This window comes from Myzus persicae, unplaced genomic scaffold (assembly GCF_001856785.1).
Source record: "Myzus persicae strain clone G006 unplaced genomic scaffold, MPER_G0061.0, whole genome shotgun sequence".
In the NCBI taxonomy this organism is placed as follows: Eukaryota; Metazoa; Arthropoda; class Insecta; order Hemiptera; family Aphididae; genus Myzus; species Myzus persicae.
Window position 1 is genome coordinate 90,294 of NW_019104055.1, and position 19,857 is coordinate 110,150.

General features: G+C 32.3%; 1 protein-coding gene across 1 annotated transcript in view; it reads left to right on the forward strand.

Annotated features, from left to right (window-relative positions):
• Nucleotides 1-19,198, forward strand: part of LOC111038118 (neural cell adhesion molecule 1-like) — a 61,004-nt gene extending 41,806 nt beyond the window's left edge. Inside the window, exons 3-7 of the mRNA XM_022321062.1 lie at nt 10,782-10,922; nt 11,495-11,638; nt 14,125-14,288; nt 15,507-15,792; nt 16,141-19,198. Coding sequence (XP_022176754.1) covers nt 10,782-10,922; nt 11,495-11,638; nt 14,125-14,288; nt 15,507-15,792; nt 16,141-16,358 — 953 coding nt within the window. The 3' untranslated portion in view covers nt 16,359-19,198. The remainder of the gene's footprint in view (nt 1-10,781; nt 10,923-11,494; nt 11,639-14,124; nt 14,289-15,506; nt 15,793-16,140) is intronic.
• Nucleotides 19,199-19,857: the final 659 nt, after the last annotated feature.

Genomic DNA, 19,857 nt, shown 5'->3' on the forward strand with positions numbered 1-19,857 from the left:
TATATTTAGGTTCGCGGGTGGGTGTGAGTGAGGGTGTGTAGTGCAGCAATTCGCTTCGGTGGAAACACCGCGTTATTTGTGCAATGCTCGCAAAGTGAACGACATGAAACGCAACGTTTTATTATTGAATTATTATCGCACGCACCGAATAAAGGCATTCTTCCGGGGGGCCAGCACTAAAGGTCGTATATGCAACAATGCCCGTCCAGTTCGTGCACTATTACACATACTCGGCGTTTGTATAATATCGTGGCCTAGTGTCCTCCACATATCCTATACACTCGGCTAACGGTGTGATTTTTATTTTTTCCAGATGCATTACATTATACATTTTTACAAACGTTGCATTTATTCGGAATACATTATCCCAACACCTAATAATAATTTGTTTTATTATGCAAAGTACCAACAGTAAAATTATGCCCGTGTTTATTACACTGTTATAATGTTATTGTTTTATACCGGTCCATAATAGACACTAAATTTAAACAGGAAAACATATCTGCTACGAAGAATAATTTCTCTTAATTTGTATCGAGTTAAATCGAGTAAACAGTATAAATAAAAATTCAACCACACCGTAAATCATTTCGTAATCGAAACCGGCCAACGTTATAATATTGTACTCCTTTGATTACTAATGCATACATATATTTATAAATTATAGGTACAGTATTATTATGTACATAATAACACCATAATTATTATTGTATTTATTTAGCAAGCAATTTGCTTTGTCGGCGTAATGAAAATACACTAGAAACTCACGAAGCGTATAAATTTTGTGTACCGTCCGATTATTTTTTAGATTCTGAGCTGAGCAATATAAATGTACCTATTGATTTATTTTACAATGATGATTGTGTTTTGTGTTTGAAAAGGCTCTTTAAAGTTAAAAAAATGTGGTAATTGTTTTTATTTAAAATATTTAAATAATTAAAGTATTTTCAAAATTTAATGTAAAACATGCATTTCACACAAATATATTATATAGATACATCGTTTTTCATCAATTACGTAAGATATATATAGCGTTAATAATGTAGTTTTGGCAGTTTGATAAAAATGTAATACGCGTAAATACGTTTGGATAGTACTGACCGATGATCGTTCTAGATTATATTTGTACTACTCAACCTACCTACTGTTATTGCAAATAATTGTCATTTTTGTTTTCAATAAGCAACTTGCGTTCGACATCGCATATTATATTTTATACTAAATACGAGTATTTGCTTTATTTTTAGAGTTGAGTAAAGTCTAGTAAGAGTTATAACTCAATATTTTTGTAGAACGGATTAAAATTGATTTCTTTATTTGTATAAACAAATCATGAATTCGTATTATTCGTAGATTAACCACTATTACTTGTACCTATACAACCTACTCTTATTCAGCACATCGTTATGTTTGATTAAAATATTAAGTGATATTGGCCAAAAAGGAATTGGCACTATCGACTATAACACAAATCTAGCTGTAACTAACATTTAATTAAACTGTTTTTTCTCAATAAAATTAAAATTGTGCATGATGTACTTAACGCGTGAAAATTTTGAAATTTGAATTCTTCTAGAAATAATTATAATGGTATCTCTTCACTTAGGGCCGTTCAAAATAGTCATTCGTTGTTACTTAAAAGACAAGTAACATGGGACACGATATGACAGTATGGTATTATAGTACAGATGGGTCTTCTGAAATAACCACTGGTGAAAGAGTGTCATGCGATTGTCTGTGAAATGTATAATGGGAAAAATAATGACTAGAATGTAATTCGAGCGCCACATCGCTTTTGACTTATCGGGTTAATCCCCAGTGTCATACTGGTCGGCATCATCGGCTGCGCAGGAGACTTAAAAAGCTTCTTCCTTTAAGTTTTGTTTTTATGTACACCGTCTGGCGTGGGGTTATCGCCAAAGAAATTGACACGTCTTAATTTCCCGTTCGTCAGTCTAACGGGCCGTGGAAAGCAATATTATCACTGTTACGGTGGCTGTACCAATTCCGATGTACTCCACTGCACCGTCAATGTGCAGCTGACGCGAGTTTCCTTTACGTTTCCTTTTCCTTCCCACGTTTTGCTTCGGATCCGATGCAATTGATTTTATTAGACGGCGAACTAAGTAGATTTTCAAACTACTTGCTTATTCATAGAAGTGTCTCGATTTGATGATAATTTTCTTTTTTTTTCTACGGTGCCAGTGCAAACGAAAAGAAATCATCCAACGTACTAATAAGCAAACCTTTATTATGGACATAATAATTCAAAAACTTGACAGTTAGTATAGTTGATGTACAAAACGAAACTATTGTTTTTAAATAATACGCTATCCGTCTTTCTTTAAGAAAAGCCTGCGCTTTGTCGAGTGATGTATGTTGACAGAGTATTTTAAAGTCTTCATTACTGTTCAGCGACATTTTCAGACCAAATCGTCTCCCAGCAGTGTCTCCCGTTTCAGATTATAATTAATAGTATTTTCATTTTTCATAATTTTCATTCGACAATATTATTTTAATATTATCGGCTAGCTGTAAGTACTATATATCACGCTGTAGTGAATTGTCAAAAATGTCTGACTTGAATATTACTATAGATAATTACAATATTGTTGTTTTATATATATAGAGTATAGACATCTATGCACTTTGCCTTTTGTTAAAATAAAGTCAAACACACAGTCCAACAGGTGTAACATGTAAATAATGGCCAACTTGCTATATTTGAACCGACTATACATACTTTAATACGGTGAGTAGTATTTACCATCACAACCAAATATCGCACACTTAAAAATACTTTTTGAAAAAATTGTAAATAGGTGTTTAATACTAGTATAAAAAAAGTATTTCAATACATTACTCAATAAGTATTTAAGTATAAATACAAATACACTTAAAAAGAATTAAATATATTTCCAGATACTTACATTAAATTCTTTTTTACGTTTGCAAAATAAGCTTCTTTATTCTTAACTCTGGATTCAAGAAAAATAAAAATAAATAAAGATAAAAGTTAAAATTTATAAAAAGTATATTACGATTTATAACCTAATATTACAAGTCTTTGTTTAATTAGTAACATAAGGTATTTTCAGAACATAATTACCATATAAATATCATCAGCGTCATTCTCCTTTTTTATTTGGTCGGTATATACAACAAACGAGACGATATTCAAAATGTATATTAATGTTATTTTTGAGTGACGTCAAATAAAAGATACATAAAAATAAACTTTCACAGACTTCAATTTCTCTTCGACTGCCGGGCACTAGTTTTAAATTACTTCAATACTAGATCGTATGTTTTATTTATGTATAGTTGTAAATATTTATCATATGAAAACCGCTTCAAAGCGTTATCAGTTTTTGTGACTGTTTATACGACATGTACATATTTTATCGAGTAATTGTAGTATAGTTTACAAAGAATAAGTGGTGACTACAATTGTATGAAATTGCTTAATGCTTAATGCATCGAATCTCGGTGGTTTTAATGTTTAACATATATATTTGTACTTAATAATATATTTCAATATAAAATATAAAATAAGTATTCTAACGGTAAACGACACACGGCTTAGTAAAATTGACTTTTTGAGGGCCACCACCTTCCCTACAGTCAAAAACCGAATAAAACCATTCAAACATAAAAACAATTTAAACAAGGCAAAACCACACCATTGCAATAAAACAACATATGTAGACGAAGATGGTTTCACACGTCTAACATCTACCAGTACACTTGTCCAAGTCAATTAATTTGTCATGCATAATATAATATACCAGTACACCGTTGTTTCTAATGCTATTGTTTTATATTTATTTTAGAAAACCTAAAATATGTTTTGATGAACATTTAAAATATTTTTAAGACTACAAACCAAGATATTAGCCCAATTTTATATTAAAATTTTGCAATTGCGTGAGCCATCAATAATAGAAGAAAATATTTTAAAATAATGGAAAAAGGGAAATTTAAATATCTTAGAAATAATTGTACTTGTTTATATATTTTGATTCAACTTAAAAATTGGCCATGGGCCACATGTGACCCATGGGATGCGGGTCGGGCATCAGTGCGATATAAAAAATAAATAGGATATTATATGTGCGAAATCCGGAGTATAATAAATTATAATAATAATTATATATTGTATTGTATTTGTATTTTATATAATAATATTATGTATAATATGTATATCACACAAAACCTCAACGCTGTAATGTAGCTATTTTGCCTATACACGACGCCGTTTAACATATTTCAATAAAATAAAAATATGAATAGTAGTAGACAGTATAATAGACTGATACCGTCCGGGATAACTTGATTCACTCAACTATGAATAGAGTAGTGACGGTGAATTATATTTAAAAATTTTAAAACGATGATAAATAAAACCATTAATCTCGATTACCAATTTAACCGCTTTGGGAAACCTATCCCTCCAAAGTACGATATTTCATTATAGATACCTACCAGTGTATTATATACTATAAATTATTGTATTGTAGTTTTCAAATATAAAGATGATTTAAAAAATGAAAAAACCACGTACATAACATTTTATACAAAAAAAAAACATCTTAAATTTATCCAATCTTTTATAATGAATAGGTATGTGATAAAGTTTAGCATTATAATCTTTAGAATTACATCAAAACATGAAAACTACAACCCTAACTAACCACTAAAGTAGTATAAATCGTATGTTCACAGCAGATTTTTATAGGGAAATTTTGAAAGTTCAATGCAGAATATTCCGCCAAAACTCGTTCATTTTACAGCGTAGCACATAATCATAGTATTTCTATAAAGTGTAACTTAAGTTCATAGCGCCTTTTTACAGGGATTTTACACAGTATTTGACCGCCATTTCGACGTTCACATAAAAACATGATAATATTATCACACATGTTGGTTAAACAAAAAATGTTTATCTTGTGTTCTTTTTTTTTTATTTTTTGAAACCTTTTCATAAAATCAGACATAATTATTTTAAGTCATAAAAGAACATAATTTGTTTGGATAATTATTTTGATAAATCATTGTGAAAAGTATTTATCTGCTGATGAGCATACATTACACTTTTTCAGAAATACTATGGTCTTGTGTTATACGGCAAAAAACAAGAACATACAAATATATTATACTTCTCGCTCAAATAAAAACTATTTTTATCAAAAACGAATTAATCTTCACGTTCACTTAACTTTTAACCAAAAAAAAGAACGATGAAAAATGATGTCTACAAAATACATAAACACATATCGAGAAATGTTTTTCCGGTGTACAAAGTTCTTGGTGAAACTTCTTATAACCACAGTAGTCTCAAATTTATATAAAATAAATATCTGTATAAAATCAATGAATTATTAGTTTCGATAAAAATAAAATTTGATTAGATTGTAAAATGTATCCAAGATATTCGAATGACGTTGATTTTCACATTTAACTATCAAACTAAAATTGTGTCTGGATTTTAAATGAGTACTTAATTAAAGCGATAGAATAATAATGATCTGTTTATTTTAGCTGAAATCATGTTAGAAACATTGTAAAATATTGTAAATATCAAAACAAAAATGATTAAACTTTATATCACTTTATAAAAATGTACCAAAACTTTTATGTTTTAACACGCTACACAATACGGAGTGAGCCTAATCATTAGATTTTTATTTAAACTATTTAAAAAATAAATTTGACATTGGTAAATTAAATATACGTTAGTTATTTTAATTAAAACCTTTGGTAAATTATTCACCAAACAGTTATTTACGGAATCGTGACATTTATTTAATCGGACGTGACACAAATTGACGAGCATGTGAATTAAATTGATATGGCTTAAATAGTTAAATAACGATATAACCAGCATATTATTATGTATTTAAAAAAAAAATTATTATTATTATTATTACTGTTAATTGTTGCGAATATATTAGTTGAGCGATTATAATACAATTATTTAACACGGTTTGTCCCTGGGACGTGTGCTATAAATTCGATATCGAAATGTAAAAGTCTCAACTCCTTTATTGCTGTAAACACTGTGCGTATTATAATATATCGAAAAATACATGTACATTAAATCCACGAGAGTTTCCCCGTCTTTTTCTGTAACGTCGCGTTACACGGAAATAGAATAATATACGTCATGTAAAATGTTAATACATATCAGAGTTAAATATATATATTATATTATGGCGTGTGAAAAAAAAATTCACGGCATGGTAGCACGGTACACTCGCACTCGCCCACCAACCCATCCATCCACCCACACACACACCGATTCACCCACACGCATACCGATTCACCCACCCTCCACAACATCGCCGGGGAGATACTTCGGTCGATATATTGGACAAATATAAGTATAATACAAACACTTTGTGTGCGTAATACAACGAGAGAAACCGTTTAATTTCAATTTCGAATTCAATTTCAAATCCAAAACAGACACGATTTCGGTCGGAAAAATAATTTATAACGAACTTCTGCGACCGTCGATGCTATATCATGAGTTTGCTGCCGTTTGTCATCGTCCCTGACCCCGGTCGTGCGTACACAGTCACCGGACAGTGATAATAATATTATTATCATTTTGGCAGCCGCACTGCAGTCAAAAATAACTAGTTTAGTGTAATATTATATAATATTATTATAAATTTAGTTTTTGGGAATTATTATTTTTTTATGTTATCGGGCTCGGGCATGGATGAAAAGTAACCGTTTTTGTGTAAAATTAAACAAGCGGCGGCGGCCGGTGGTATATTATACGCGATACCTATATATATATGCGTTAAAGTTTTTCTCCTCGAGATTATTCAAATTTACATATACCTACACACTTACCATATATATATATATATATATTTACGTAGTATATTCCTTTTAAGTAGGTATATAAAAAGTTTGAAAAGTTTTCTACCGTGTGATACGGCTCCTTTACTTAAGTTTGTTTTCACGTCGCGGACGGAAAAAAAAACTCAAATATAAATAAACTGGAAAAGACAGCGCGCTAGTGACAAAAAAAAAAAAAAATAAGAGAAGAATACATGCGTGTTGGCGAACAGTAAAGGATAATATTATATAAAGGAATATTGCCCGAGAAATGGATAGCGCTATACACATATATATATATATATGTATATATATATATATATAAGAGAATACCACAGCTCCGACGAAGCCTATTTGGTATATTTTTCTTATCTGAAATCGTATTCGGGTGCGAAATGTCATTTTCTATACATAACCTACCTATCTATCTATCTGTGTAAACTGTTTATATATAATAATAATAATAATAAAAGTAATAATAATAATCCTAATACCGGTCGGACGGTGGAGCGGTAGAGCGATCGCGCGCGCGGCCAACGCGACTATGTCAGTAGTCATTTATTTTAAACCGTTTATGTCGACGGAAAGGAAAATGTGATTTATACTCGTGTGAATATATATATATATAAGTATCGGGTTTCGAATGAAAATCGCGTGATGTGGGCAGGAAAAAAGAGAGGACCTGTACGGGGGAATGTAGGCTCAAACGAAAGTCACCGCCTAGCCTCGATCAACGGAGGTGAACCGTTCCCTTATTTTTTTAATCAGCTTATATAATTTATAACTCCAGACGAGTTTTCCAACACGCTATTCCACTCCGCCACACCTCCAACCGTCTCGCTGTCATTCCGTGCCCCCGGTACGTTATAATATTATTTTATCGTCAATTTGGGTGCCGGCGCGCCGAGGGGAGGGGGGGGGGGTGGCTAGAAATATAATAATTGCCAAACGCGACGTTCACATACGTATCACCTAGTCTTATAGTAAGTGTAACATTATTTACTGTTGTGACATCGTAATATTTTAACAAGTACTTGGTGACGACCACCGCCGTTTGTCGGATTCGCCTACTGCCTGTACATAACATTGGTTTTCGTGATTTTTCTTTTGCAGTCTCAATTATTCACCTGTACCGAATAATTTAGTTGTAATATGAAAAAAAAATGGTCTCGTGACTATCCGTTATTATCTCTAACAGACCATTATTGCATGCCAACGATATCATATAATTGAATACCCTTGGTCGAGTTACAATAATTATTGTATAGCATAATATGCGTGAGCAATGTGTTTCTGGATAATTGACTATATATGTTCTGGAACAATTGATCCATCTTCTCCAACTTCTCCCTTCCAATTATCGTTAATAGTTGAATGCTTGTTATAATTTTTCCATCGATAATAAAATAGGATATAAGTCAATTGAATCCTTATGTATGTATATATTACATGTGTGGAGTTTAATTGCATAATTGTAAATGCCAACTAACGAATTAGTTTGTAGCCTTTATGTATTATGTTCTTCACAATTTTAATTTTATTTAAATTTTATCAAAATAATAATTATTCTAGCAATTGAATATGTACTCACGTATGTGTAAATAAAACGAAACATGAACATCCGATAACCATCGTTAAATATTTGAACACAATGAATATAAATTCTTTATTCGCAGTGTTGGTAAAATGATTTTGTCATGGGGGAGGGGCGGGAGTACGGCTGATTTTGTATCACTATTTAACTTTTTAACTATTTGATTAGCTATTAACAATAAAATGTGTGGCTATAAGATCATAAATATTGATAAAAAAGATATGATGGATCTCCTCCCTCATCCATCCACCGTTTGACCACCACTGTGTTATTAATCTTTAATAATTAAAAACAACTAATTATATAAGAACAAATTCAATATTTTAATTATTAATATTAAATATTATGATATAACGTATTCTAAAAAAGCTTTAAAGGATTACAGACAGGATACAGGGACCGTGGTTATTGGGAAAACGTCTCATATCGTTGTCCTAAGACAGTTGTTGTGTAATAATTGTGATATTAAATTTGAGAACGATAATAAATCATCGCGAACGAAAAACGATTTCTAGAGCTGTAGAAAATCACGCTTACTGACATCCCTTTAAAATGTTCTTCATGACTTTCAAAAAGTTGGCACATGTTGTTCTTATTGTGGTGTTCTCAGTCTTATTCGTATTAGCCTCTATATTATACGATCAGGTATGGAAGTATAATGATAAATAGAAAATCATACCACCACAGAATGCACAGAAAAATCATGTTCATAGCGCTTCCTATACGCATTAATATCGGGTAAGGGTGATAGTACTCATTTCACTCATTTCCTCTCAAGTTTGTGATGATTATTTTTTTATTATTTCGAAGTAACAAACGATCACTCGTCCATCTTGAAAAATCAAACCTGAGTAGGATTTGGTTTTGCACAAAATGCCACTGCAGCATTTTGTTTTAATAAAAGATCAACGTGTTCTGTGGTTTTTCACAATTTTTTTCAAAATCTTCTTGGGAATTGAAAAATTGACGTTACAATCCATGTTCGATTTCCAATCTACATACATATTGTGCCGAATGAAATATCTTGATCGTTATTTATGACCTCAAATAGTGTTTTATGTTCAAAAAAAAACTCAACATTGTAAAATCAATAGCACCACAGCACAGCTCAGTCTACAAACTGTATACACAATATTGACGGCACGACTAGTTGAAATTTACACTCCGAGGTACCTTTAACGTACATTTTTGCCTTTCAAACATTGTATATGTGAATAACCTGACCCGGTTGAAAGTGTGCTCTGCGCGAAATGTCACATGATCAACCTTTTTATGTGTATGTGTACATATATATAAACAAAAAATGTATATATTTAGAAAGTAACCCATTATAAAATGTATAGGCACATAATAAAGCTCCAGGGTTGAAGTACTCCTCAACGAGTGCAGCCGCGATCCGCACATTCATGTAGATTGAAAACTTTAAAATAGTAAAGCAGCCGTCGATCATTTAGCAGTTATGTGTACCACATAGAACATAGGTATCATAATATACTGTTATATAGGACGACATTTTAAATCACGTTTATATTTTAACTTTTTTTCCTAGAAAAGTTTGTGTGTTCGGATATGATTTCATCACGAACTCTTCGATGAATACCGTCCCATGTTACGAGCTATATAATGATAAAAAAATAAATAAATAAAACGTCAAAGAAAAATATTTTAAAAACCCTGTCGTCGCACCCACGCTGTCGTCAGCCATATTTAGGTTTCTCATTCGTAATAGACTAATAAATAATAACAATATAGTTAACTATTATCCTACGTAGGTAATAAAAACAATACTAATACCCGTGGCGGAATATTATCGTACACGCCCTACGAAATCAGTCCGGCCCGCCACAGCGTTCAGGATTCGCGTTAAAAATTGGTTTCTATACCCGCGACTACGACGATGACGTGATATCGCACTGTGGTGAAATATAGAGTTAATTAGGATTAGCAATGTCGCGTGTAATGAAAATAGCGACGCGACCTCGTATATCATTCCGCAGTACAAAATCGATACCAGTGTATGTGTATGTGTGTGTGTAAGCTTCCAACTATATATAAGTACATAAATGTGTATTCGAAAACGTTATAAGCACACACACACACACACACATTCAACGACGACAAAAAATATAATACATGACCTCTAAGGAAGCGAGTGTAAGATTATATCAGCGTTGAACCCGTGTCGCGTTTGAGGGGGTCGCCCACCCACTGTAGGTCGTTGGCGGTGTCATCTCATTGCTACTTTATTTTTGTGTCTTACCACATCATCTTATCTAAAATAATATGTGAAATGTAAAAAAAAAAAGTTAACTATACCGTGTGATTCTGTTGACAGAAATATTGGAATTCGACACGCCTGCCGAACAGATCACCAACGAGTACACAGACTACTTCATCAAGTGTAAGGTGAAGGGCAACACAAACCCCACTTTTATGTGGTCTTACAATGGTCAGACATTAAAAGAAAAAACGACAAGTTAGTACTATTATAATATTATTATTGTTATTAATCATGTAGTATAATAGTGTTTGGGCACCCTTATTATGACCGTTAAACCACGGTGAAGGTTGCAATAATATAGTATAGTATAGTAATAATATAGTAAGTTCAGGAGCTACTGACGGTTCGACCTTACAAATTTTACCTCTTTTGATTTTTTTATAATCTAAAGAGTTAGTGTTAGGCATAAACTTGGGCTCAAGCACATGAAAAACAAATTTTAAATAATTTTTTTTTAAACTTCACAAATTACTTTTTATAGGTTTGAGTCTGAATTATTGAGTTCCGTTTTTTTATAACACCTTTAAATGATTCAGAATTATTTGGTGTTAGTGGTAGACGTGGTAAATTGGTTGATTTGTCCCGATATGGTTTACACTTTTGCCTATTTTTTTGTATTGTATTCAGGATGGAGGCGCGATTTTAAAGACTATAAAAAAATCGAGTGAGCTGAAATGGGTTTGGTCAAAAGCTCCTGCACTATACATATTATATACGTACTTGATCGAATAATACTATCATAACATTATTATGCTCTTCTCACACAGGCGGAAAGTATTCGGTGCTCGAAGGCGGGCTGATGGTGCGGAACGTGACACACCTGGATTCGGGTAAATACACTTGCAGAGCTTTCGAGACCACTAACAAGTCCAGTGTTTCCGGAAGTACTGTAATCGAATTAAAAGTCAGACGTGAGTATGCACTTGATTCAATGCCAAATAAAATTAAGGATGCCTACTTAATATACTGCAATAATTGCATAAGAAAAATATGTGAGCCATTAATCGTCTTCCGTATTTAGTAGTACCAACTATATTTATTGATCGTATATAGATCGAGGAGACCTATTTTTATTTATGTACCTAATAAATATGTGCCACTACTTTCCCTTTACGAACTATTACACTATATACTATTATTTATTGTTATGTATTACACTCAACTGTCAAATTTATATTTTAAAAAATAATTTTTTCGATGAATCTGACCTATATTTATATAGTCGTTCGTGACATTTCTTAATAAAAGAAAATAACGATTCCCTACTGAAACAATATTATATTAAAAGTACAATATTTTTTTTATTACGAAGTTAGTTGTTGAAGTTGCATTGAAAAAAGATGCGTATGGATTTTTGAATTTTTATATTATAATATAATACGTTTAAAATTTATATTTTAGTTTTGTGGAAGTTATTCTTGTAATCTTTCGGTAGGTATTAATATGCCTTAACACTGCAAACATTGGTGTAATTTTACATACAGCCATATATTTATTATATTTATTTTATTATTTTATAAAAATGATAGGGATACAAATTTAAATATAGAAAAAAAAAATAAATACATTTATCACAACGTAAATTATCATTTTTCTAAAAATTTCAAATTAATAATTAAAAAATAGATTATTTTTGGGTTTAAACTTTAAAGGTCTGATTAGAATCAGTGATCCAAGATGTGCCAGTATGTCATGATTAGATTTGTTATGACACGTGTAACATTAGATTGCGAGTACTCGGATGAATAAATTAACAATATTTTGAACTCTAATTTCACTCTGCACCTTACACCTTTAGAGAAGTATTTATTTTAATATAAAGAAAAAGTTTATGTTTACAAAGGAGAATACCTAAGTTGTTTGCTTAAATCATTAAAAATGTAAAATATCTTGTTATTCATACTTTTATAGTAGGTATTTAATAAATGAATTACAGAATATATATTATTGTTATTTTAATAAATAGGTACCTGATCAATTATGTAAATGATACATAGGTATCTATTATATGAATTTAACTTTAAAATATCATAAAACCTAAATAATTAATGGATATTATATGGATTTTTTCTTTAAACTATTTTCATAAAATTGTTTTTCTAAAGAGTAAGGGAGTAAAAAGTAAATAGATAGGTAATTAGAACCTATTAAAATTTAAAATCCAAAACGAATTATTGTTGATTCTTAAGAATGAGAAAATGTCTTACACCTTTTCTGGATTACAATTCATCATCTGTAAATTCCACTATAAATATAATATTAATTATAATAATTAATTGCAAACACTGAAGCATTACAAAATAATAATAAATACCATCCACTATCAGAGTTATTGTGGCATTATGTTTTCATCACTATATTCTGCTTTCTAAAACTCAAACAAAAGCTCTTCAATTAGTCGTACTATGAAAGTATAAATAAAACGGATATGCAGTCTTCGTTGTCTGATGTAGTATTATAATCCTACATCATGATAATAACATATATTATATTATTTCTATATCTATATGATATATCATACCAAGTACATACACATAATTCCAAGGTATCCGTGGTATTAATATATACCACATTATATCCCCGACAGAATGAAAAAAATATATTAATATTAGAAACTTTCTAAACCGTCAATATAATTGAAATATATTGAATTAGTATTTTTTTCTTAAAATATTTTAAGACCCTCGAGTTAAGTTTTCAGATTTTTTCATATTTTGAATTTTTTTATTTTGGTTTAAGAAGGCGACGGATTTCGAGTATAAAAATCAAACATATTTTAATAACATACGTACCTTTGGATTTATGGCTTATTGTAGTGGAGAGAGTAGAGTTTGGTCGGTAGACACGGTCGGATTTTATCGCCAATAGAGGGGTTCATATTATCCAAAACTGACAGTAAAAATATGGTCTCTACTTCCAAGATCCTAAAAGTTTACTGTATAAGATTAACTTAAATAGTACGTTCTTTCGGTAAATTTATTTGTAAGAAATATATGTCTGCAATATTTGTCTTTTATGTTTATCTATATCATTGTACAATGGAGATGATACTTTAACATAATATCCTTTAGGTATTTAAGTTTATTACTATTTTTATATTCTAAACTTTAAAACGATAATGGCCATCGACTAAAGTTTAATATATTTAATGATTAAAAATTGAGCACTCACACACAAATATCGCAATCAAAAATATAAATGACGAGTACACTGTTGTCACTCGATGTCGACCACTAACTTAATTGATGATTCACTGATGTGATCATCATCAGCTCAATACAAGAACCATCATAACAATAAAATAACATCACCTATAAAATTATTAATGTTATCACTTATATTGTGTTTGCGTTCGATCAATATAATAATGCCTATATCACATTTTTTTTCCCCGCAGACAAACCGGTGTTTTTGAGCCACATGGAAGGTGATCCCGTTGACCTGTACGTATTCCAGTCGGACTCGGTTAATTTAACGTGTCAGAATTCAGCTGAACCAGAGGCAAACATGTCATGGAGTTTCAACGGAAAACCCTTCATCAACCCATCCGACCACTACATCGTACGTATTTTATTACATATGCTGTGTATATATAATGTATAAAATGTTATTACTATGAACCTGGTGTACGGTATGTTACAAGAAAAACATAATACCTAATTTTGTGGTCTCCCAGGTTAGGTTAGGTTCTCCTCGCCATATACCGCGGTGCCGTTTCAGAATGAAATTAGAACCGCCGGTCGAGGTATAAAAATATTGTATTTTCGCTGGATGTGTAATGATTTCGAAGGCCGTACAAGCAAATGTTTTTCGGTACTTATAGTTAAACGATTCGATCTTCGTTTTTGAAATTTTTAGAAGCTTAACTGACTGACTTAACCATTGACCACCAGATGTTGTTTTCAATATTTTAATTGGAGTATAAAATTATGTATGATTGCATGACTTGCATAACATTCGATATTAAAACACCATATTATAACAACGCAGTTAATTAGTATGATTATATTTTGGTATATTATAAATTACATTACTCCTTCAGGTTATGTAAAATATTTTATTTACATTTTTTTTTCTTATTTAAAAAAATGTCATGCGGGCGGAAACGTTTGAGACGGCATTCATTTATAAAATGTTTCGCTGATATTTCTAGTTAAATACTTTTTTTATTTGCGATTTAATCGGAGTATTCGTGTGAAGTGCCACGTTTCGAACAAATCAAGGGATATACTAAATATTTAAATAATATACAATATATTAATATTGGAAAACATTGATTTAATTACGGTTTGCCGCACACTCCTTTCTACGTTTCTGCAAATATGCATATATATGATACATTCCATAGTCAAACAATAATATTTGCTGAGAATTGTTTTTGCTATCACTTCTAAACAATTTGGCTTAAACATTTACCAGTCCCATAATATATTTGAAGCTAACCCATATGGTCATTGAAATTGAGAGTGAAGTTATCACAATGCGGAAAGGGTGACAAAATAAAAATAACTGTGCCTTGGTGTATTTTACGAATTCTTCGATTAGGTAATTTCTACAGTATCGTATTACAAAATACTTAATTATATTATAGTTTCAATATAATGCGTGAACCATTGCGTGTTGTCAATAGTGTACTCTGTGCTCACAGGTATTCGTGTTATAACTTTTTTAATGGTTCATATTTTATCATGTACAATATTATAATATAGTGAACCCTTTACCATATACTGTATACCATAGTATTATATACGTATCGCGTGTTTGTATACGCCCTTCCAGGTGACGTTCAACAGACCGGAAAAGTTGGGATCGTACTCGTGCACGGCCGCGAATAATTTGGGCAAAATCACCAGACGGTTCAACCTGATCGAAGGGTTCAAGCCGAAAACGCCCAGCGGTCTGTCGGTGGCGCGTGTCGGCGACAACTACATCGAACTGCAAGTGGTGCCCAACGACAAAGGGGACGAGTTGATTGGCTACAGAGTCGAGTACGTGACGAAAGTCGTGGAACCCAGCGGAAACACTTTCGAAAGTTTCGACATGATGAACTTCAATACCACCGAAGGTACGTGTAACCGACTCCCCCCCCGCCCCTCCCGCCCGATGCCCAGCTCGTGCAGCGGCAATTACAGCCTATGATATAACTGCAGCAGTACCTAGCCGAAAGAAAGTTGTTGTATAATAATTATTTATTACCATCACACGCCGCTGCTAATACTAATACTATATACTTAGGTATGCTTACAAACTAGCTAACTAAACTCGTAGTACGACTATATATTATTTTATTACTATACACGCGAAACCTGCTGCTGAGATGAGCCCCGGCGGCAGTTTTCCATTAATTTATTATTAATTATTACTATACTTCGCATAATAAACGAAACGCTGGTACTCGCGGTGCGTGTTTCAGGTCCTTTTGCACTAGTCAACCTCAAGCCCAACACCGAATACATAACGAAAATCCTGGCCAGGAACCGGGCCGGTTACAGCGAATACACCGAACCGATCGTGGTCCGGACGTCGCCGGAAATCGTCAACAGCGGCGGAGTGCCGGCCCTCTCCGACGGGTTCCTCTTCCGACAGCTCCTGACCGTCGTCGCCGGCGCCTTGTTCTCGGCTAGCCTGTAAATGCCGCCGATCGATACAAACAGTCGCATAATATTTTAGATCTATATATTATTACTATACGTACAGCCTTCATAGAGATCTATTCAAAGCTTCTATGTATATAGGACAAGAGCCATCACGATAATATAATAGATCTGTCTTATCTTTCTATAATATTATACATAACACTACAAGTTATAATATGCAGCCACCACCGCTCCGGTGTAATATTATACGGTCATCCGCTCGTCGTTATAGTTTTATCGGGGCGCACGATTCCCCGGCCGCTTGTTTTATTTTTATCGTATTTTTTATAGTAATATTATAATATAATACATGTTGCTTGATGTCGTCATTGTGACATCAACGATATTATAACAATATATTATTATTATTATTATATACTATCCTAGTCGTCCTTTTACTCTATATTAATACAAAATATTATATCTGAATCGAATCCGTGTGAACAAATAAAATAGTGATAACATTCTATATACGCGATGATGGCGTTCCAATAACATTGACACACTTTTCAAGGTACTATACGTCATATTCACACACACACACACACACACACACACACCGAAAACCAAAACTCACGTTCGACGTGTATATCTCTTTCAAATGATACGTGAACAGACACACAGACAAAACAGACACTATATAGACGTGCAAGATTTGGCTTTTGTCGCAGTTACCCATTTGTCGGCGACGGCTGTGGGTAATATTCGCGTGTTCGGTGGAGAGTGCGAGTAAAATAATATGTCCACCGCCGCCGCCGCAGTGCGCAAAACTGTGTGTTTATATATTTTATTTTATATACGACACACACGCCCGTCATTCCGAAATAGTAATAATAATATTGCCGTTATTATTGTTGCGTCGACATATTATTATTATTTGTTTTTTCGCCGACGATACAGTCTCCGCTTTTGTCGCCGCCGTTAAGATACTTCGTCCTATCAACGACGCCTATATTGTGAAGAATAAAAAAAATTAATATACAATTATTTACGCGCTTAAGGTTTTTTTCTCCTCCGTAATGCCTATTACGACGTAATGACATTACGTAACTGTAAATATCGAAATACCATAATACTATATTCTATATATTTTACGTGTACTCTAGTGACGATAATCCCAATAATATTATATTATATAGATAGGTATTGTTAGGATTATAATAATATGTATTATACTAATTACTAATACATGCGCGCATGCTGTTCGATTATGGTACATATTATTATTGTTTAAGTATGGTTACTAAAAACAACTCCGATCCGATGAACTTAGTGGTACCTATATCAAAAATATAATATTGTCGACGCCGCGTAGTATAATATTCGTGCGTATTGTATGCGAATGATGTAAAACGTATCAAATATTATAATATGACATTGATTATTATTATTGTAAAATACGTATGTTAATATTACCATTACTTTATATTATATTATTATTATTATTATTATTATTATTATTATCATTACAATTATAACTTTTATTGCCTATTTTTATTTTGAACTTGCGACGCCAGGATAGGAACTCCCACCCCTCCTGCAACGAAAAACGATTACTGCATACTAACCTGTAACATATAATAATAGGTACTCATATTATTATATATTATACATTATACATGCGATAAAAATGAAAAAGAAAAACGCTTGACATGAAAATATATTGGCTTATGCAATTTCGTATAAACCCGTGTGTATATATATATATATATATGACACGCCGCGCCGGCGCATGATTTATTCGGTTTCTATACATTTTATTTTTTCCCTCGGTTTTTATCATTTTAATAATAAAGTGTACACTCTGTGACACACCGTGTGGCCGCCACCACCGCCGCCGCCTTAACAATAAAACGGTTTTTACGACCAGAATCTGACGTCGAGAACAACATAATATACTTTGAATATTTATTAGGTACGTCCTCCCCTCCCCACTTTCCGTTTCTCCACGCATTGGTAGATATATTATTATTATATCCGCGCCACTACGATGTCCTTGCGCCTCGACAGACACCCCGCTCCAGATTTTCGTCTGACCGAGTCGAGCCAAAGTACACGTCGTCAGTCGTCGGTGGAGGGTCGAGGGGGTGAAGTATTTTGACGTACCTTTATTGTATACCACATATATATACAAACTCGATCGCTTGGTGGGAGGGGGCTAAAGACCTTTACATATTATATGACTGCGGGACGACGTTTCAGATCCCGAGTGGAACTTGTATTTTTCTCTTTTTATTTTTTATCTTGACATCGTCTTCCCTCAGCCGTAATAATATATTATACCTAGACTGTTTGTCCTTAAAACGCCGAATTCCTCACGGTAAATAAACATCGGTTAACATAAAATATCATACATTTTATCCATATATACAGCAACATATTTGGTATAGAACATTAGATAATAATATTTATCATGCACCCGCGGATCCTAATCTCTTCTGAACGATATCGCTTTTTATTTTCCTACCTCCACAGTGAGACGCTCTGTATCGTGTATTTTGATCACATTCGATCTTGATTATTGTTTCTAACATTTTTCCGTTATAAAACAAAACATGTCCATTGAAATGAGCTTGCAGTGTTTTCATTGTGAACTTACTACCTATGTTAGTACCTATATCTAGAACATATATAATTTTCTGAATCCAAAATTTTCCATCAGTAAAAATTATTTTTTTTTTTATTGTCCTTAAGGGCTACGGTGTCTGCTTAAAATTAATAACTCACCCCCTCCCTCAACAAAAAAAAGCCGACGAATATCTGTGGGTGGATCTGGGAGTTAATATTAAATTGATTTGTACCAACTTGTTACATTGTGCTTCGCCACTGTATGTGTACTCCTAACGCATTGACGTGGATTTCGGCCGAAGATCACACAAAAATCAAGTCAAAATCGTTTTGGAACGTTTGGTCAATGACGAGAGGTTAGAAGGTTAGGTCAAATACAAGAATAAAAATGTGTTTAATTAGGTTAAAATATCGTATGTGGTCACCTCCTTAATCAGCGACACTTGAATCTTATCATTATTTGCGCTAGCCATATAAAAACCGTGTCAAAACGTGATCAATGATCGAACATTGATTGCGTGTGCCCCAAAAGTTTCAAAAAAATAAAATCGACGTAATATTTCTTCCCAAATTTCCCGCTGCGCACTTGTATTTACCAAGTGAAAACCGTTTTTCAGACAGTTACATTTTTTTTTGTTCATTTTTAGCATTCGACTTTGTAAAACTATTATTATAATTATAAATTTTTTTCAAGCATTTAAAATATATATGTATTAGATTTTATTGATTTTAATATAATATATTCTTACTCATAATAAATTTTATTTTATATACGTGTCTCTATATTTTATGAAAATAAAAAGTAGCAATAGTGTAATGCACTAATATATTTACGATAACATTTAATATAATATATATTATATTATGTACGTTAAACTAGTATTACGTCGCCAAATTCTTAAAAAAAAAAAATGTGAATTTACTAT